We start from the raw sequence: 21,874 nt of genomic DNA, 5'->3' as shown, positions 1-21,874 counted from the left end.
ATCAGTTTTGCACATCGAGAGACTGACATTTTTTCCCATTCCTCCTTGCAAAACAGCTCGAGCTCAGTGAGGTTGGATGGAGAGCATTTCTGAACAGCAGTTTTCAGTTCTTTCCACAGATTCTCGATTGGATTCAGGTCTGGACTTTGACTTGGCCATTCTAACACCTGGATATGTTTATTTTTGAACCATTCCATTGTAGATTTTGCTTTATGTTTTGGATCATTGTCTTGTTGGAAGACAAATCTCCGTCCCAGTCTCAGGTCTTTTGCAGACTCCATCAGGTTTTCTTCCAGAATGGTCCTGTATTTGGCCATCCATCTTCCCATCAATTTTAACCATCTTCCCTGTCCCTGCTGAAGAAAAGCAGGCCCAAACCATGATGCTGCCACCACCATGTTTGACAGTGGGGATGGTGTGTTCAGGGTGATGAGCTGTGTTGCTTTTACGCCAAACATAACGTTTTGCATTGTTGCCAAAAAGTTCAATTTTGGGTTCATCTGACCAGAGCACCTTCTTCCACATGTTTGGTGTGTCTACCAGGTGGCTTGTGGCAAACTTTAAACAACACTTTTTATGGATATCTTTAAGAAATGGCTTTCTTCTTGCCACTCTTCCATAAAGGCCAGATTTGTGCAATATACAACTGATTGTTGTCCTATGGACAGAGTCTCCCACCTCAGCTGTAGATCTCTGCAGTTCATCCAGAGTGATCATGGGCCTCTTGGCTGCATCTCTGATCAGTCTTCTCCTTGTATGAGCTGAAAGTTTAGAGGGACGGCCAGGTCTTGGTAGATTTGCAGTGGTCTGATACTCCTTCCATTTCAATATTATCGCTTGCACAGTGCTCCTTGGGATGTTTAAGGCTTGGGAAATCTTTTTGTATCCAAATCCGGCTTTAAACTTCTTCACAACAGTATCTCGGACCTGCCTGGTGTGCTCCTTGTTCTTCATGATGCTCTCTGCGCTTTTAACGGACCTCTGAGACTATCACAGTGCAGGTGCATTTGTACGGAGACTTGATTACACACAGGTGGATTGTATTTATCATCATTAGTCATTTAGGTCAACATTGGATCATTCAGAGATCCTCACTGAACTTCTGGAGAGAGTTTGCTGCACTGAAAGTAAAGGGGCTGAATAATTTTGCACGCCCAATTATTCAGTTTTTGATTTGTTAAAAAAGTTTGAAATATCCAATAAATGTCGTTCCACTTCATGATTGTGTCCCACTTGTTGTTGATTCTTCACAAAAAAATACAGTTTTATATCTTTATGTTTGAAGCCTGAAATGTGGCAAAAGGTCGCAAAGTTCAAGGGGGCCGAATACTTTCGCAAGGCACTGTATATATTTATTCTGTCAGTATCTTGCTAACTCTGACTCAAACCTCCAAAACCCAAATCCAGTGTTTGGGATGGTCTTTAAGTCATTCAGTAATAGATTTGTGAACGCCAGGTCACCTCTCCCCATGATCCCTCTCTACCACCCAGCATACAGGAGGCAAAAACACATCTTTCTCTGGTTTCTCTCTCGTTTACTCCAAGATGGATCCCTCTATCTCAGCGGGAGAGCATATTTGAGTCTCCAATCATCCGGAGTTGGCACGCTGATTACAGAGCTACAGTGCTATACGCTCCACAGTCCAGAGGCTAACGTTGAGCTACATCTGAAGCAACAACAGAGAGGAATCACGGCCATCTCTCCATCTAGCAGCTGACCTGGAAACAGTTTCTGCATTCCCGGAAAAGCAACATGCAGGGGGGTTCCACCCTGCCTCCCACTGCTCTGGGAACTACAGCCATAATGCAGAGAACATGTCTAGTCCATTAGGAGCTGCTATGTTGACAGACACGGGCTGCTTCTCTAATGGCACACTATTCCCTTCCCTTACTGCTTTTGACGAGGGCCCATAGGACTCTGGTCAAAAGTAGTGCACTACATAGGGAATAGGGTGCCATGTGGGACGCACATGTTAGGGATTTGAGGGATGTCCGCACTTCACTTCCTCACACAAAGGATATGCCCTCTGTCAACCATTGTGGGATGTTAGTTTCATATTGTGCTGTCTTTTAATATCTGGCTCATAAATATAGATCTTTCTTCTTTTTTTACAATAATGCGATTATAGTTTCATGTGGTGATCAGTGACATCTTACTCATCTGGTTCCAGAGACCTGGATGATGTCATAAGTCAGGGTTAAATTGAGTTGAAATGGCAAATCTGGGACACAGGGCGATCAAACCCAGGGAGGAGAGAGAGATTTACTGGACAGGAGGAAGAAGAGAGTGAATGAAAAAGGAGAGATAGAGAGGAGAGAAGAGGAGAGAACAGATCAGAAGAAAAGAAGTGAGAAGAGAGAAAGAAAGAAAATGTGTGTTATTTTTCACTTTCTCTCTTAGCTGCTGCCCATGCTTTAATCAATACTGTCTCAGTAAACAGCTGCTTAGGGAACAATATGCTGCAATAGAGTTTGACACAGTTTGACACATCCTTCCATTCCATCCCTCTTCACCATTCACACCATTAAGCAGATATGGCTTCCCTAATAAGGGCACCCTATTCCCTATAGGGCTCTGGTCAAAAGTAGTGCACTATATAGGGACTAGGGTGTCATTCGGTACACAAGTCCCTGAGAGATTGCAGCGGCAGTATGGAATCAATAGAATTCCATTTGTAATATTTACAATAATATTAGTGCTCTTTAGATGGAAGGTTACTCACAGGTTAACAGAAATAAAAGTGCTGTCTAATCCTGGTCGTCTTGTCTGTGATGGATGACAGAGTGATATAATAATAATAATTCAGAGGAGAGTAAACCAACAGAGGGGGAGAGAGGGAAAAACAACACTATATAAGAGAGGACAAAAAGAGCAAGAGAGGGAGGGAGAAGACTGAAAGAGAGAGGGAGAGAGAGAAGACTAAAAGAGAGAGGAAGAGTGAGAGAAGACTGAAAGAGAGAGGGAGAGTGAGAGAAGACAAAGAGAGAGGGAGAGAGAGAGGACTGAAAGAGGGAGAGAGAGAGAGGACTGAAAGAGAGAGGGAGAGAGAGAGGACTGAAAGAGAGAGGGAGAGTGAGAGAGGACTGAAAGAGAGAGGGAGAGTGAGAGAAGACTGAAAGAGAGAGGAAGAGAGAGAGAACTGAAAGAGAGAGGAAGAGTGAGAGAAGACTGAAAGAGAGAGGGAGAGTGAGAGAAGACTGAAAGAGAGAGGGAGAGAGAGAGGACTGAAAGAGGGAGAGAGAGAGAGGACTGAAAGAGAGAGGGAGAGAGAGAGGACTGAAAGAGAGAGGGAGAGTGAGAGAGGACTGAAAGAGAGAGGGAGAGAGAGAGGACTGAAAGAGAGAGGGAGAGAGAGAGGACTGAAAGAGAGAGGGAGAGAGAGAAGACTGAAAGAGAGAGGGAGAGAGAGAGAGGACTGAAAGAGAGAGGGAGAGAGAGAGGACTGAAAGAGAGAGGGAGAGTGAGAGGACTGAAAGAGAGAGGGAGAGAGAGAAAGGACTGAAAGAGAGAGGAAGAGTGAGAGAAGACTGAAAGAGAGAGGGAAGGAGAGAGGACTGAAAGAGAGAGGGAGAGAGAGAGGACTGAAAGAGAGAGGGAGAGAGAGAGAGGACTGAAAGAGAGAGGGAGAGTGAGATGACTGAAAGAGAGAGGGAGAGAGAGAGGACTGAAAGAGAGAGGGAGAGTGAGAGAGGACTGAAAGAGAGAGGGAGAGTGAGAGAGGACTGAAAGAGAGAGGGAGAGAGAGAAGGCTGAAAGAGAGAGGGAGAGAGAGAGGACTGAAAAAGAGAGGGAGAGAGAGAAAGGACTGAAAGAGAGAGGAAGAGTGAGAGAAGACTGAAAGAGAGAGGGAGAGAGAGAGAGGACTGAAAGAGAGAGGGAGAGTGAGAGGACTGAAAGAGAGAGGGAGAGAGAGAGGACTGAAAGAGAGAGGAAGAGTGAGAGAAGACTGAAAGAGAGAGGGAGAGAGAGAGGACTGAAAGAGAGAGGGAGAGAGAGAGGACACAAAGAGCAAGAGAGGGAGGGAGAGGACTGAAAGAGAGAGGGAGAGAGAGAGGACACAAAGAGCAAGAGAGGGAGAGTGAGAGGACTGAAAGAGAGCAGGAGAGTGAGAGAGGACTGAAAGAGAGAGGGAGAGAGAGAGGACTGAAAGAGAGAGGGAGAGAGGACTGAAGGAGAGAGGGAGAGAGAGAGAGAGAGGACACAAAGAGCAAGAGAGGGAGGGAGAGGACTGAAAGAGGGAGAGCGAGAGGACTGAAAGAGAGAGGGAGAGAGGACTGAAAGAGAGAGGGAGAGTGAGAGGACTGAAAGAGAGCAGGAGAGTGAGAGAGGACTGAAAGAGAGAGGGAGAGAGAGAGGACTGAAAGAGAGAGGGAGAGACATAGAGGACTGAAAGAGAGAGAGAGATCTAAACGCGTCCACATGCTTCTCAGACAAAACAGTTCGTAAGAGTTTGTAAAAATATATTATGATGCCATTTTGTGATGTTTTTCTTCGTTTTGGACTTCGGTAAGGTTTTTCAGGCTGTTCGGGCACACACATTTTTTTCTTGATGCCAGTCAAAGTTTGGGAGCCGAAGGTCAACTGTAGGGATTCTTCAATAAAGTCTTTGCTGTCATTCAATGAGACAGCAATGTACATTTTTTCATTGAGAAATAATGCACCAAACATCTTAGTTAGATTAGACTAAGATCTCCACCACAAAAACGTCAAAATCTTAGATGAATTCTGACTATTTTGAGGAAGTGTATACTGGCTACGGCGTATCAGAATGGCCAAACCGTACTATTGCCGTTTTTTTTTCAAAATTTTCAAGCGAAGGTCTTTTGAGTATGCGAGCACACTCATTCGGTTCGCCTAGCCGACTTGGGCTAACTGCCTGCCTAACTGATGCATGCTGGGAGGGGGTTATTAATAAAGCTCTTCTCTTCCATGCTGTGCTCCTCTATTGTTTGGGAGAAGAGTGTTCTGCTCTGTGGAGCGGAGGCCTGCTGTCCACTGCTACTCTTTCACAATGATACATTCTTCCATATTTACACTCTATTTACATTATGCTAATGTAGCATGAATGAGGGTCCGGCAAAACTTTTTTCACATGCAGGCTATGTTCTGTGTTTGTGTAGCAGTTTTGGTGGTCTGCAGTTTGAAAACATACAGTACGTTGGATTAAGTTTGGAGACAAAATGGCCCCCTTTCCTCTATAAGGCACAACATAATGTAAACAGCACTTTCTCAGTGAGCTCAGAGCTAAAGAGAAAAGGTTCTGTAAGAGAATCACAGTAAAGTGGACACATGCATAATGTTTTATGTGCAGAAAGAACGACTATACGACAGACTACTGTAGCTGAACACTGAGTTATGCTCCTCTAACAAAGCAGTTTTAACTAAACAGACCAGAGAGAGCGAGAGAGAGAGACAGCAATAGAAAGAGTGGGAGGTAGAGAGTGAAAGAGAGAGAGAGGGAGAGAGAGGTGAATGCAAGCATTTCCCATGACTGTGTCTCACTCAAAACCCATTGTTTCCCTGGCCCATCACCCCACCCTGGATTTGGACAGCCTCTATGACCAGGTACACCCCAACAAGACCACGGACCCCAACTTTGCCAGGACCTTGAAAGACATCACTCTCAACCGCAGTCCCTGCACCTCACACAGCAGCAACAGAGCGATGAGCACCTCGCCCAGACCCCAGACCCGCGAGACTCCCCCCCAGAGGACATACACCCAGACCCCAGCATCATCAGCCACGCCTCCACCCCCAACCCCAAACCAACCCTGGCCACATCCTATAGGCCCCCGGATCAGGCCTATGCCCACTGGTTGGCCTCTAGGTTACAGAGTAAAACAGGAAAGGGACTCAGGAAAGGGACTCAGGGGGTATGATCATTTGGTATAGATCAGACCTAAGCTACTCTATTAATTAGGTTGAAAACAGGAGCATTTTACATCTGTTTAGAGAAACATGTCCTCCTGTGTGCTGGCTGCAGTACGGTAGACTACTTTATCACCAACCTCAACCCAGAGTCTCTCAGAGCGTTCACAGTCAGCCCACTGCAGCCCTATCAGATCACAGCAACGTCACAGTCTACTTGAACAGAGCAATAATCAATCATGAGGCATCAGTGCTGAATAAACTGCATACTATTAAGACATGCTATAGATGGAAGGAATGTAGTGTGGAAACCTACCAGAAAACAATTAGCCAACAACACATTCAATCCCTTTCAGACAACAAAATGTATCACAGTGATAGTGAAGGTGTAAACCTGACAGTAGAAAAGCTTTATCAGTATATTTCACCTCTCCGCTTCTCTATCAAATCTAAACATGTCAAGCAGACGACCTCAGAAAATAAACAATAGTGACAAATGGTTTAATGAAGAATGCAAAAAACTAAGAAGGGAATTGAGGAACGTGTCCATCCAAAAAAACAGAGACCCAGAAAACCTGAGTCTACGCCTGCACTATTGCGAAACACTAAAACAATGCAGAAATACACTACAGAAAAAAGAAGGAACAGCACATCAGAAATCAGCTCAATGTAATGGAAGAATCCATAGAATCTAAACACTTCTGGGAAAATTGGAAAACACTAAACAAACAACGTGAAGAGCTATCTACCCAAAACGGAGATGTGTGGATAAACCACTTCTCCAATATTTTTGGCTCTATAGCAAAAACATATACAAATCTTCGAGTCAGCTATTAAAGACTACCAGAACCCACTCAATTCTCCAATTACAGTGAATTAACTACAGGACAATCTGAAATAAACAGTACAAATTACACTCAGTTTTAAAAGAATATAGACATTTCAAATGTTATATTATTGGCTATGTACAGTGTTGTAGCAATGTGTATGACAGGGAAAATAAATTCACAGATAAAAATAGGTTGTATTTACAATGTTGTTCGTGCTCCCTTTTCTTGTGGCAACATGTCACACATCTTGCTGCTGTGATGGCACACTGTGGTATTTCACCTAATAGATATGGGAGTTTATCAATGTCTGATTTGTTTTCAAATTCGTTGTGGGTCTGTGTAATCTGAGGGAAATATGTGTCTCTAATATGGTCATACATTTGTCAGGAAGTTAGGAACAGCAGCTCTGTTTCCATTCTCATTTTGTGGGCAGTGGGCACATGGCCTGTCTTCTCTTGAGAGCCATGTGCGATAGCGACCTCTGAGTCTGGACTCAGTCAAAGCTTCCTTCATTTTGGGTCAGTCACAGTGGCCAGATATTCTGCTACTATGTACTCCCTGTTAAGGGCCAAATAACATTCCAGTTTGCTCTGTTTTTTTGTTGAGTCTTTCCAATGTTTCAAGAAATGTTCTTAGTTTTCTTATGATTTTTTGGGGTGTAATTGTGTTGTTGTCCTGTGGCTCTGTGGGGTCTGTTTGACAAGAGAGTCCCCTTACAAGCTGACTGAGGGGACTTATCTCCAGGTTCACCTCTCTATAGATGAGGGCTTTGTTATGGAGAATCACTTCTTTTTAGTTGGTTGTAGAATTTAATTGATATTTTCTGGATTTTCATAATTAGCGGGAATCGTCCTAATTCTGCTCTGCAAGCATTATTTGGTGTTTTACGTTGTACACGGAAGGTGTTTTTGCAGAATTCTGTATGTGTGAGTCTCAATTTGATGTGTGTCCCATTTAGTGAATTCTTAGTTGGTGAGTGGACCCCAGACCTCTCATCCATAGAGGGCAATGGGTTCTATAACTAAGTCTTTTTTGACAGCTCCTATTTGGGATGTCAAATTGTATGTTTATTTTGATGGCGTAGAAGTCCCTTGCCTTGTCTCTTAGATAGCTCACAGCTTTATGGAAGTTACCTGTGGCGCTGATGTTTAGGCCGAGGTATGTATAGTTATTTGTGTGTTCTAGGGCAACGGTGTCTAGATAGAATTTGTATTTGTTGTTCTGGCTACTGGACCTTTTTTGGAACACCAATTCTAGGTGGAATTCCACATGCTTCGGCAATGCAAACACGTTTCCCGTGTCAATAAAGCCCTTTAAATTGAATTGAGAGAGGGCAATAGGGACTGGGAAAGAGAGAGAGAGAGAGAGAGAGTGGGGGGGGGGTGGGAGAGAGCGAGAGAGAGAGAGGGGGAAGAGAGGGAGAGATGGCAATAGAAAGAGACTGGGAGAGAGAAAGAGAGAGAGAGAAGGGGTAGAGAGAGAGAGAACGGGGGGAGAGGGGAGAGAGAGAGAGAGAGAGAGAGAGAGAGAGAGAGAGAGAGAGAGAGAGAGAGAGAGAGAGAGAGAGAGAGAAAGGGGGGCGAGAGAGAGAAAGGGGGGTGAGAGAGAGAGAGGGGAGAGAAGAAAGAGAGGGAGAGAGAGAAAGGGGGAGAGAGAGAGACAGAGAGAGAGAGAGAGAGAGAGAGAAAGTGGGGGAGAGAGAGAGAGAGAGAGAGAGAAAGGGGGAGAGAGAGAGAGAGACAGAGAGAGAGAGAGAGAGAGAGAAAGAGAGAGATAGATAGAAAGGGGGAGAGGGGGAGAAGAAAGAGAGGAGAGATGGCAATAGAAAGAGACTGGGAGAGAGAGAGAGAGAGAAATGGGGGGAGGGGGAGAGAAGACAGAGAGGGAGAGAGAGAGAGAGAGAGAGAAAGGGGGGAGAGAAGACAGAGAGGGAGAGAGAGAGAGAGAGAGAGAGAGAGAGAGAGAGAGAGAGGGGGGAAGACAGAGAGGGAGAGAGAGAAAGGGGGGAGAGAAGACAGAGAGGGAGAGATGGCAATAGAAAGAGAAGAGACTGGGGGTAGAAAGGTAGAGAGAGGTAGAGAGAGTGAAGACAGGCTATGTGCACACTGCCCACATAATGAGGTAGATACAGAGCCGCTCTTCCTAACTTCCTGCCAAATATATGACCATATTAGAGAGACATATTTCCCTCAGATTACACAGACCCACAAAGAATTCAAAAACAAACCCCATTTTGATAAACTCCCATATCTACAGGGTGAAATAACACAGTGTTCCACCACAGCAGCAAGATGTGTGACCTGTTGCCACAAGAAAAGGGCAACCAGTGAAGAACAAACACCATTGTAAATACAACCCATATTTATGTATATTTATTTTCCCTTTTGTACTTTAACTATTTGCACATAATATGACATTTGAAATGTCTTGATTCTTCTGGAACTTTTGTGAGTGTAATGTTTACTGTTCATTTTTATTGTTCACTTTTTTAAATTACCTACTTCACTTGCTTTGGCAGTGTTTCTCATGCCAATAAATCCCTTACATGGAAATTGAATTAGAGAGAGAGAGAGAGAGAGAGAGAGAGAGAGAGAGAGAGAGAGAGAGAGAGAGTTGAGTTTTTATAAAACCTTTATTTTTTACTCAAGTGTTAACATAAAAAAATGACACACTGCCTTTTCAGAAATGAAACAACAAATGTAATTCCTAAACAAAAATAAATACATAACATTTATATTCAACTTATTTCATCAGCAAAAAATAATTTCCCCTCCTCTACAAAACAAAGCGCTCTTTCGTAGGCCCACTTCTCCTCAAATAATAGGAGATCTTTTACAGCTGAAAAGAACTCAAAATCTACTTTTATTCTTGCTTTCACTAATCCTTTAAAAACACATCTTACATCCTTCCCATATCCCGTTTCTATCTTATGTTTTCTACTCAGAAAAATTGACATCTTAGCTTGTCCCAAAATAAAATTTAACATTTGACATTTTCTTTTCTGTTGTTTACTATATTGAAACCCCAAAATAAAAACAGTGTGATTGAAAAATTCCCCTACAGCTTTAAACAAAGATTCCAGCATTTCCAATAGAGGTTTTATCCTCTCACACTCCATAAAACAGTGAAAAATGGTTTCTCTTATATTACAAAAAGGACATCCATCTCTAACATCTGAATTAATAACAGATACAAAAGCATTAACTGCAATGATGCCATGTAAAACCCTCCATTGCATATCACCAGTACCCTTTTGTAACGGTGGTTTGTACAGTGCCCTCCATGCTGGCTTTACCCTATCATCAATGCCCAATTTTACCCTCCATGGAGTGTCTTTTCTATTTTTCAATTTATCTTTATTCAACACCTTGACACACCCCCTATACAAGTCCTTCCCATTCACCTCATCCAAACCCACCTCCTCCAACCCTCTCAAATCCAGCAATAACGCCTTTCTTTCTGACTCTGGGATATTTGGTGTAATCCCTAGTCTTGGAAATGAGACGTCTTCATCTTGTACCTTCTTCTTGTGGCTACTAAGCATACCCCATTCTTCCGCTGACAGAGCCTTCCTACAGCTCCCCAGCATTTGTCCGACAATCCTTTCCGACCTCATCCCCAAATGTTCTGCCACCCGTCTTCCATCCATTAATGCGGGCCCAGCCATGGCCATTAACTGTCTTAAGGTGATGATTTTCCCCTTCACCAGAATCTTGGAGAAATGTGGAACAGCTGCAGTTGTACAATCCAGTCTTGCCCCATACACCAGAGGTTCCTCCAACAGCCAATGCACTGACTCCGCTGAAGTTCGTCTAGACACCTTCATTATGCTCCACACTCTGAGAAGTCCTCTGTAAAACGGAGGTACTCCCTCCCTAGAAATCTGGCTACTATCAACCAGAAATAAAGCCTTCTTTAAACCTAATCCTCCAACCCGTTGTAATATAAGACCTGCCACCCCTCTCCACACCACATTTTCCGGTCCATAAAGCAACCTTTGAATAAACTGAAATCGGAAAGCAGCAGCCCTACTAGCAAGATGTACAAGACCTTGTCCCCCTCTTCTTTGACAAATACAAAACACTTTGTGGAACCCAGTGATATTTATCCCAAAAGAAATCCACAATAATTGCCTGTATCTTAGCCAGAAGGCCAGATGGTGGTTCTAAAACTGACAACCGATGCCACAGTGCAGATGCAATCACATTATTAACTATAATAGTGCGCCCCCTATATGACATACGAGATAATAACCAACGCCATCTCCTCATCCTCCCTTCCACCATTTCAACCACCCCACTCCAATTTTTTCCATAGTCCCCTCATCTCCTAGGTATACTCCAAGATACTTAAAACCTCCCTTACACCATTCTAGCCCCCTGGCAAAGCCATGATCCCTCCAGACCATTCTCCAATCTGTAACGCACAACTCTTTTCCCAATTTACCTTTGCAGAGGATATTCCCTAAAACGATCAACCATTAGACTCAAGCTATCCACCTCCGCTTGATTTTTCACTAACACAACTACATCATCAGCATAGGCTGAGAGACGAATAGGAGGAATATCCTCTGAAAGGCACACCCCTGCAATGCGCCTTCTAATGCTATTTAGTAGTGGCTCTATAGCAATGGCATATAACATCCCTGACATAGAACATCCCTGCCTAATACCTCTACACACTTTAAAAGGAGCACTCAAACCACCGTTAACTTTCAAAACACTTTCAATGTCACCATATATCACCTTTATCATGGCAATAAAACCAGAGCTGAACCCAAACGCCTCAAACGTTTGCCATAAATATTGATGTTCAACTCGGTCAAATGCCTTTTCCTGATCAATTGAAATTAGACCAGCATCCAACCCAATAGCCCTAGAGACGTCCAAAAAATCACGAATCAGAGAAATGTTATCCCCTATCTGCCTGCCAGGAACACAGTAGGACTGATCCGTATGTATGATTTGCCCCATCACCTCCCTCAGCCTGTTGGACAAAGCTTTTGACAATATCTTATAATCAGTGCACAATAAAGCCACCGGCCTCCAGTTCTTCACCTCCCTCGGGTCACCCTTTTTGGGCAGTAGGGTGAGGACAGCCCTTCTGCAGCTTATTGGTAGTAACCCTCCGGTTAAACTATCATTAGCTACTTCTAACCAATCCTCACCCAACACAGCCCAAAAAGACTTAAAAAAGTCAACGGGAAGCCCATCAATGCCTGGTGCCCTTCCATTTTCCATGCCTTTTAATGCAGTGTATAAATCCTGCAAAGACAATGGTTGCTCAAGCTCAACCTGAGCTTCTGCAGCCACCTTTGGGAGCCCATCAAAGAACTGCTGTGTCACTGTTTTGTCCTCTTTGTACTCACACTTGTAGAGCTCAGCATAGAACTCTACTGCCCTCTTTCTAATTTCACTAGGGCTAGTGAGCTCTTGTCCAACAGATGATTTGAGACAATGAATAATTTTTCTTTGTCCATTCTTTTTCTCTAAACCAAAGAAAAATTTGGATGAGGCATCCATTTCAGATATTCCCTGAAATTTACTTCTCACCAGTGCCCCCTGTGCTCTGATACCCAGCAGGTCTGCCAATGCAGTTTTTCTCCTCTTGAGGGCCTGAGTATGGCCTCGATCTCCTGTGGTCTCAACCAACGTCATGAGTTCCACTATTTCAATCTCTAGGGCTTTCATTGATCTGGTGATATCCTTGGTGACATTCCTCGTGTATTGATTACAAAATTGCTGAATCTGGATTTTCCCTATATCCCACCACTGTTGAATGGATACAAAACTGGCCTTTTGAGACCTCCATCTCTCCCAAAACAAACTGAAACAGTTCCTGAAGTGAGCATCACTCAATAAAGTTATATTAAAATGCCAGTATGCGCTTTTGGGTTTTACATCGTTAATGAACACCACCTCTGTTATTAAACAATGATCAGAAAATCCCACTGGAGTTATCACACTTGATTTACAAACTTGAGATTGATGCTCAAAAACATAAAACCTATCTAACCTGGCCATAGAGATGATGTTCTCTCTCACATGCGCCCAGGTGTACTGCCTTGTTCCTCCATGTTGACTCCGCCAAATATCACACAATTCATTTGTTACAATGAGGCGTTTTAAAAACATCCTTGAGGCTATATGAGGTTCTTGGTGATTTCTATCTAAATCACTAACTGTGCAGTTAAAATCCCCAGCAATAAACAAATAATCTTCTTTGTTACATTTCTCAATGGTATTTGATAATGTCTCTAAAAAACATACCCTCTCAACTGTCACCACTGGGGCATATACATTTATCAGACACATAGTGATGTTTTCATACCTTGCTCTAACTTTTAATAACCTCCCCTCAACTACCTCTTCAACCTCATATGACAACGGCAAAAACCCTTTTGAGAACAAGATAACCACACCCCCACTTTTTGAGTTTTTATGACTACACACCACTGTCCCCCCACTCCTGTTGCCACATAACTTCATTTTCCAAATTACTATGCGTTTCTTGTAGAAAAATGATGTCACTTCCCTTTCCTCTAATTAACTCATACACCATGGCTCTTTTTTAACATCTCTTGCCCCATTTACGTTTAAAGAAGAAATCTTAAAACTGCTCATGGATAAAAAAAATATACAGAGGAAGATACAGCCACACATCTCTTTACAGAGTTAAGACTGCAACTGAACTCTTTCATTTTCTTTAGAATTTACATCACTTATCACTCTCGTGACCACTTTCTTGAGTCTAGCAATTTCAGGGCTTTTCAAACTTCCCCTGTAATTTTTGACATCAGAAACTTTGCTGATTCAATAAACAATTCACGTTCAGGGAAAAAAACAGTTACATTGTAATCCTGCATATATTTCTTCCCTTTTGTCAACTTCAAAAATTGACGTATCCTCTCGATCCCATACATCCCTTCCACCCCATTTATCTCACTATATTGTTGTGACGTGTCAGATGACTCACTCTCACTATCCTCCCCAGAAGAATACTCCACCATCTCTACACCTTTTTCATCTTCAATTGATTTATCAATCTCTACCTTTCTCTTAGAATTAGACCCTTCACCACCCCTTAAATTCTTCCTTTTACTCCTCGGTATTTTGAAAACATCCGCTTCCTTTTCCCTTATTTCAATCTCCTCTTGACTTCCAATTTCATTTTCCAGCACCACCTCAGCGACGGCAGTCGCAATCTCACCTATTGTTTCCCCTCCCTCTTTGTTCTGATCTACCACAATTGCCCCCGTATCCACACTGCCTTCCTCTCCTGCTTTTCCAACCACATCTGCCCACCTTCTCTCTTCTCCTGCACCCGTAGTATTTTCAGCCCTTCGCGGTGGTGCGTTATTTGCACTCGCACTAAAACTATTACCAGGCTCAGCGCGCTCATTTTCGGGACAACTACGCACCAAATGCCCCTCTCTTCCACATCCAAAGCATTTCATTGATTCAGTAGATGCATAGAAGACATAATCAAATCCATCAATCTTAAAGCTAAATGCTAAATTCAGTTCATCTCCTTCCTTTTTTAAAATCATATGCACTTGTCTCCTATGAGACACGACATGTTTCAACAACGGAGATTTGCATCCAAAAGGAACCTTCTTTATTGTAGATACTATTTGACCATGGCGAGATAACTCTCGCTCTAACACTTCATCTCTAACAAATGGTGGCACGTTAGAAAGCATAACTTTCTTCGCAGGATTCATAAGCGGAAATACCGGCGTCTGTGTTTCCCGCAACACAACACCCCTCTCAACTATTTTATTCACCTTTTCAATTGAATCTAAGAATATCACTACAGCGCTATTCATCCTTGAGGCTGATTTGATGCTATCATACCCAATGATAGCACCCACAGCCAAGCTACATTCTTCCACTGAACACCCGGCCGCAGCAGGAATCTTTACTCCATGCCTCCGACTAAGTTTTTCAAACTTTTCATTTCCACGAGTGGCCATAGCAACCAGCTCCACCCGCTGGTTGTGCCCTCGCGAAAAACCAACCTCAAAGCAAAGATCCCACCACCCCTATACGTGCTTATTGATAGTTTAAACAAGATACCCTTAAAACAACTAAACTAATCAATATATATATATATACATACCAACCCCCAATAGAGTGAAAAGAAATTCCATTCGCACTCACAATCACTCCTGCCTGACGTCTCACTCCCAGCATGCACTCCCAGCATGCACTCCAACGAGAGAGAGAGAGAGAGAGAGAGAGAGGGAGAGAGAAGAAAGAGAGGGAGAGAGAGAAAGGGGGAGAGAGAGAGACAGAGAGAGAGAGAGAGAGAGAGAAAGTGGGGGAGAGAGAGAGAGAGAGAGAGAGAGAAAGGGGGAGAGAGAGAGAGACAGAGAGAGAGAGAGAGAGAGAGAGAGAAAAGAGAGAGGTAGATAGAAAGGGGGAGAGGGGGAGAAGAAAGAGAGGGAGAGATGGCAATAGAAAGAGACTGGGAGAGAGAGAGAGAGAGAGAAATGGGGGGGAGGGGGAGAGAAGACAGAGAGGGAGAGAGAGAGAGAGAGAGAGAGAGAAAGGGGGGAGAGAAGACAGAGAGGGAGAGAGAGAGAGAGAGAGAGAGAGAGAGAGAGAGAGAGAAAGGGGGGAGAAGACAGAGAGGGAGAGAGAGAAAGGGGGGAGAGAAGACAGAGAGGGAGAGATGGCAATAGAAAGAGAAGAGACTGGGGGTAGAAAGGTAGAGAGAGGTAGAGAGAGTGAAGACAGGCTATGTGCACACTGCCCACATAATGAGGTAGATACAGAGCCGCTCTTCCTAACTTCCTGCCAAATATATGACCATATTAGAGAGACATATTTCCCTCAGATTACACAGACCCACAAAGAATTCAAAAACAAACCCCATTTTGATAAACTCCCATATCTACAGGGTGAAATAACACAGTGTTCCACCACAGCAGCAAGATGTGTGACCTGTTGCCACAAGAAAAGGGCAACCAGTGAAGAACAAACACCATTGTAAATACAACCCATATTTATGTTTATTTATTTTCCCTTTTGTACTTTAACTATTTGCACATAATATGACATTTGAAATGTCTTGATTCTTCTGGAACTTTTGTGAGTGTAATGTTTACTGTTCATTTTTATTGTTCACTTTTTTAAATTACCTACTTCACTTGCTTTGGCAGTGTTTCTCATGCCAATAAATCCCTTACATGGAAATTGAATTAGAGAGAGAGAGAGAGAGAGAGAGAGAGAGAGAGAGAGAAGAGAGAGAGAGAGAGAGAGAGAGAGAGAGAGAGAGAGAGAGAGAGAGAGAGAGAGAGAGAGAGAGTCAATAAAAAGAGACTGGGGGTAGAGAGAGAGAGAGAGAGAGAGAGAGTCAATAGAACGGGACTGGGGTAGAGAGAGAGAGAGAGAGAGAGAGAGAGAGCGAGAGAGAGAGAGAGAGTCAATAGAAAGAGACTGGGGGTAGAGAGAGAGAGAGAGAGAGAGAGAGAGACAGAGAGAGAGAGAGAGAGAGTCGATAGAAAGAGACTGGGGGTAGGGAGAGAGAGAGAGAGAGAGTCAATAGAAAGAGACTGGGGGTAGAGAGAGAGAGAGAGAGAGAGAGAGAGTCAATAGAAAGGGACTGGGGTAGAGAGAGATAGATAAGGAGATATATATATAGAAAGGCTGAGCTGTAGAGAGGGAAAGAGAGGGAAAGAGAGCGGTAGAGAGTGCTAGAGTAGAGAGTGCTAGAGCGGTAGAGAGAGAGATGTAGAGAGAGGTAGAGAGAGAGAGGAAGAGAGAGGTAGAGAGTGGTAGAGAGTTAGAGAGGTAGAGAGAGAGAGAGGTAGAGAGAGAGGAAGAGAGAGGTAGAGAGTGGAAGAGAGGTAGAGAGGTAGAGTGGTAGAGAGAGAGAGAGGTAGAGAGAGAGGAAGAGAGAGGTAGAGAGTGGTAGAGAGATAGAGAGGTAGAGAGTGGTAGAGATGTAGAGAGAGGTAGAGAGAGAGAGGAAGAGAGAGGTAGAGAGTGGTAGAGAGTTAGAGAGGTAGAGGTAGAGAGTGGTAGAGGTAGAGAGAGGTAGAGAGAGAGAGGTAAGAGAGTGGAAGAGAGGTAGAGAGATAGAGGTAGAGAGGTAGAGAGTGTTTGAGAGAGGTAGAGAGGTATAGAGTGGTAGAGAGGTAGACCCCAGAGTAGGCGGGGCTCTGTCCTTGTTCTCTCATGACCATGACTGCTGTGGTTTATGCCACTTTGTGGTACCTTGGACTCATCTGGATAAAGAAATCAAATATATTTTATTATGAATATGACTGTATTACCTGACCACTCCCTGGGTGTTCCTCAGGACGGAGGCAGCAAAGCTCTGGGTCACTCCCACCAGACTGGTGCCGTCCACCTCCACAATCTGGTCGTTCACTTTGATCCTACAAAACAACACACTGAGGTCACATAAAGGTCACCCACAGGTATAGTTCCTCACCGTTATCCTCTCTCTCTATCGCTCCTCACTGTTATCCTCTCTCTCTATCGCTCCTCACTGTTATCCTCTCTCTCTATCGCTCCTCACTGTTATCCTCTCTCTCTATAGTTCCTCACCGTTATCCTCTCTCTCTATAGTTCCTCACCGTTATCCTCTCTCTCTATCGCTCCCCACAGTTATGAAAACACCTTAAGGATCCACTGTGCAGTAGTAAACTATGCACTGGTGTGGCACTATGCAGAGTGATTAGAATGGTAATGGTTGCATAGAAAATATGTAATCTAAGTCAGGGGATTTCATAATCTGGTTTTGAAACTGTGTTCAGAAATGATGCAATTGCCGATGATCAAACTGATGATGTTGAAGAGAACACACAGGAAGCAGGCATGAGAAATACATAGAAATACATAGCGAGATATGGTCAGCATAGACCAGGAAGTAAATGACTGAATACAGTGCAAGACTGTCTTGAGGCAAACACTCTCCATTACAATAGTGGAGCAGCACTATGGCCTAACCCTATTCAAATCATGGCGTTAGCTAGGACCTGACAGGATGTGTAGCTAGCGCTGCCTGCTAGCGCCCAGGGATTGTGAGCCAACGCAACTTTGGTCAACAGAGGACACAAGGTTATCCAAGTGTCTGTGTCCCCAATGGCACCCTATTCACTTCCCTATTTAGTGCACTACTTTTGGCCAGGGCCCATAGGGCTCTGGTCAAAAGTAGTGCACTTTGTAGAGAATACATTTGGGACTCAAAAACGGATGTCGGATCTTAACTTGATCACTCTTTTGTTGCGGAGAATGTTCCTGTTGCATCAGGAAATTCAAATGATTCTTGAAAATAAGCCGTTCTCTTTCCATGCGGGGGCTGTCGTGTCATTGGGATCAGGCTTGCTATCAAAATAATATTCTCTCTAGCTTGCTCAAACGCTAAGCCTAGGTCCTATTACTGCAACAAAGATCTGAAATGCAGCCCTACACATTAACAACTGTCATTTTATTTAGCTTAATGACACAAGATATATATATATATATATATATATATATATATTGGTATTCACTAGGCTACGACATACAGTGTTGAGTGTATCCTATGGTTACGAATGAACTGTAAAAATTGAGTTCAATCGTGGCCTTTGGTGATCTAGCAGTTAGGACCGCTGTCTTCAACGCACACATATAAAGCCATCCGGGTCAGCGTTGGTTTGATTCCGGCCTACTCCCTTCTGGCACAAATAACTCAATTCCTCCGATAATTTGGTTACACATTTCAAATATGGACAGTCCAGGAATATTTTACCCTCCTTTTTAAATAAGAAATGACCATACCAGACACTTATGGATAACATAAATAGGAAACTAATAAAATAACAGTAGGCAGCACCAACATTAGTTTCCAATCATAGTGTTGGGTAAATTGCCACAGTAGATTTGCTGTGTTAAATCAGGAAATACTTTATTCTATTGTCAAATAGATAAATCTTTAGTCTGTTCAAAAAGGACTAAGTTGATCCAATGACAATACAAACCAGAGGGTGACCATATCTTGAAAGACTTTGAAAGACATTTATAAAATAAACCCTTTTTCCATAATATTATGGAGCCAATTAAGAAGGAATATCGAAGTAACAAAGTTTTCATCAAAATAATAATTATTGCCAACTATGACATGACGTAATAAACTAATTAATAAATAAAGATTATTATTAAACTTGCCAGATCATTTTCCATCAATGGACGTCGATTTAACTCACCTGACTGCTATGATTAATCAATAAGGCACGAGAGGGCATGGTATATGAAAGGTTGCTGGATCGAATCCTGAGCTGACAAGGTAAAAATCAGTCATTCTGCACCCGAGCAAGGCAGTTAACCCACTGTTCCCCGGGCGCTGATGACATGGATGTCGATTAAGGCAGCCCCCCACACCTCTCTGATTCAGAGGGGTTGGGTTAAATGTGGAAGACACATTTCAGTTGAATACATTTAGTTGTATAATTGACTAGGTCTCCCCCTTTCCTTTCCCTATTTGGCCAATATACCACGGCTAAGGGCTGTTCCTAATCATAACGCAATGCCGATTTCCTGAATACAGCCGTTAGCCGTGGTATATTGGCCATATACCACAAACCAGATGTTAAGACTACAAACAGTTGTAAATGGCCCATTTGCGAGATTGACTTGTCATTTCAATAGGCTACAGACTAACATCTGGGTTTAGAATTGTAAATCAATTTCGCCATGGTTTGCTTAGATAGATGCATGTAGCCTATAGCCCCTGATAGGCCAACATCTCATTTCAGGATAATCTACTGTAGCCTAGACAAAATGTAGGCAAGATGTAAACTGAATAATTTAGCAGCTTGCTTAGTTCAAATTAACAGACTCATTTATTCAACATGAATAGCTTGGTGATTTCGAGGTAAGAAATGCTTGTGTTTTCCAATAGCATGCTGGAATAGGCTACTGAGGATGAGATCGTAATTTCAATCACTGAATGAAATATTAATAATATGTATATGAACTGAATATGCTTGTCAACAACAGCCAGTGTTTATTAACTTTTATTTTATTGATCTGACTGAATTTTACCGTCAATCTAATGCGTTCTAACAACTGGTCGGCAATTGCGATAGAGCTTTGATAACTTCCAATTTAATTAACGAAACATGGCCATTAATAATTGCATAATAACACAAGGTAACTTACAATACATTTTCACCCACGACATTGCTTTTAAGGTAGCCCAAAATGCAGGAAAACCACAGACATCACAACCTTGGCTTCCCTTCAAGAGCCGTGGTGGAGATACAGGGTTTAACGGACAACATTGAGTGCCAATGGACTGAAGAGTTTTGATGACAAGCTATTTTGAAAACATTTCATTGGTCAAGGGGTCGTGAAACAATCACACAGCCTTAAAGGGGAACCAATAGTATCGATTCATGTACAGTACTGACACTCTACTCTATTGGCCCTGGTCAAAAGTAGTTTACTATGTAGGAATTAAGGTGTATTTGGAATCCACACACCGACTAATTAAGCACCACTCATAACCAGCTGACAGTCAGGCAGGGACCTAATGATGAAAAGGAAATTGCATTCTGAGCACAGAGCGCTTCCCAGCTTCCCGCCCACAACGGCACACCTGAGGGCAGCCAGCTAGACCTCTCTGTTCTCTATCTCAGTCTCATGTTAAATCTCTAACCAAGAGAGATTCACCCTCAGATTTTAGGAAGGTGTGAGGTGTCTTCAGATAATGCAGATAGGATTCAGGGGATCTCGCTCCCTGGTTGTGTGTGTGTGTGTGTGTGTGTGTGTGTGTGTGTGTGTGTGTGTGTGTGTGTGTGTGTGTGTGTGTGTGTGTGTTTTTTATTGCATGCTCGTGTAGCGAAATGCATGTGTTTCTAGCTCAAACAGTGAAGTAACATCTAACAAGTAATATCTGACAATTTCAAAACATATACCCAACACATACAAATCTAAGTAAAGGAATGGAATTAAGAATATCTGTGTATGTGCACTTGTGTGTGCACTTGTTGTCTGTGTATGTGCACTTGTGTGTTGATTTGGCACCTACTCAGGAAGCAGAAAGCTCTTACCTGTCATCTCTCTCAGCCGCCCCGCCCTCAATGACAGTCTTGACAAAGATTCCCAGTTTCTCCAGACCGGCGTCAGCACCCACTCCCATCCCTATGATGCTGATACCAAGGCCATCATCATCTGGCAGAGAGGAGACAGGAGTTATACAATGACAAGTGTTTGTGTGTGTTTGTGGGGGGGAGGGCATGCCGTGTGTTTGTGTGCTTGCATGCATATGTAAAAGTATAGCTTCCGTCCCTCTCCTCGCCCCTACCTGGGCTCGAACCAGGGACCCTCTGCACACATCGACAACAGCCACCCTCGAAGCATTGTTACCCATCGCAGGGAAGCCGCAGAGAACAATTAGCTGTCTGCAGACACTAGCTAACCCTAACCCTGCAGACACTAGCTAACCCTAACCCTGTAGACACTAGCTAACCCTAACCCTGTAGACACTAGCTAACCCTAACCCTGCAGACACTAGATAACCATAATCCTAACCCTGCAGACACAAGCTAACCCTAACCCTAACCCTGTAGACACTAGCTAACCCTAACCCTAACCCTGCAGACACTAGCTAACCCTAACCCTGCAGACACTAGCTAACCCTAACCCTGTAGACACTAGCTAACCCTAACCCTGCAGACACTAGCTAACCCTAACCCTGTAGACCACAGACAATGCAATCTCAACCACACTGCACACTGCCCTAACCCATCTGGACAAGAGGAATACCTATGTGAGAATGCTGTTCATCGACTACAGCTCGGCATTCAACACCATAGTACCCTCCAAGCTCGTCATCAAGCTCGAGACCCTGGGTCTCGACCCCGCCCTGTGCAACTGGGTACTGGACTTCCTGACGGGCCGCCCCCAGGTGGTGAGGGTAGGCAACAACATCTCCTCCCCGCTGATCCTCAACACTGGGGCCCCACAAGGGTGCGTTCTGAGCCCTCTCCTGTACTCCCTGTTCACCCACGACTGCGTGGCCACGCACGCCTCCAACTCAATCATCAAGTTTGCGGACGACACAACAGTGGTAGGCTTGATTACCAACAACGACGAGACGGCCTACAGGGAGGGGGTGAGGGCCCTCGGAGTGTGGTGTCAGGAAAATAACCTCACACTCAACGTCAACAAAACTAAGG

General features: G+C 43.6%; 1 protein-coding gene across 5 annotated transcripts in view; it reads right to left on the bottom strand.

Annotated features, from left to right (window-relative positions):
• The window catches only part of LOC112265804 (neurabin-1-like), a 130,891-nt gene that overhangs the window by 57,446 nt on the left and 51,571 nt on the right, over nt 1-21,874 (bottom strand). For all 5 annotated transcript variants that reach the window (XM_042295228.1, XM_042295227.1, XM_042295230.1 and 2 more), the window contains exons 4-5: nt 20,747-20,867; nt 16,982-17,086 (exon numbers count right to left, since the gene is read on the bottom strand). In XM_042295228.1, coding sequence (XP_042151162.1) covers nt 16,982-17,086; nt 20,747-20,867 — 226 coding nt within the window. The remainder of the gene's footprint in view (nt 1-16,981; nt 17,087-20,746; nt 20,868-21,874) is intronic.

Source organism: Oncorhynchus tshawytscha, linkage group LG13 (genome assembly GCF_018296145.1).
Source record: "Oncorhynchus tshawytscha isolate Ot180627B linkage group LG13, Otsh_v2.0, whole genome shotgun sequence".
Classification (NCBI taxonomy): Eukaryota; Metazoa; Chordata; class Actinopteri; order Salmoniformes; family Salmonidae; genus Oncorhynchus; species Oncorhynchus tshawytscha.
This window is presented reverse-complemented; position numbering and strand designations above follow the sequence as displayed.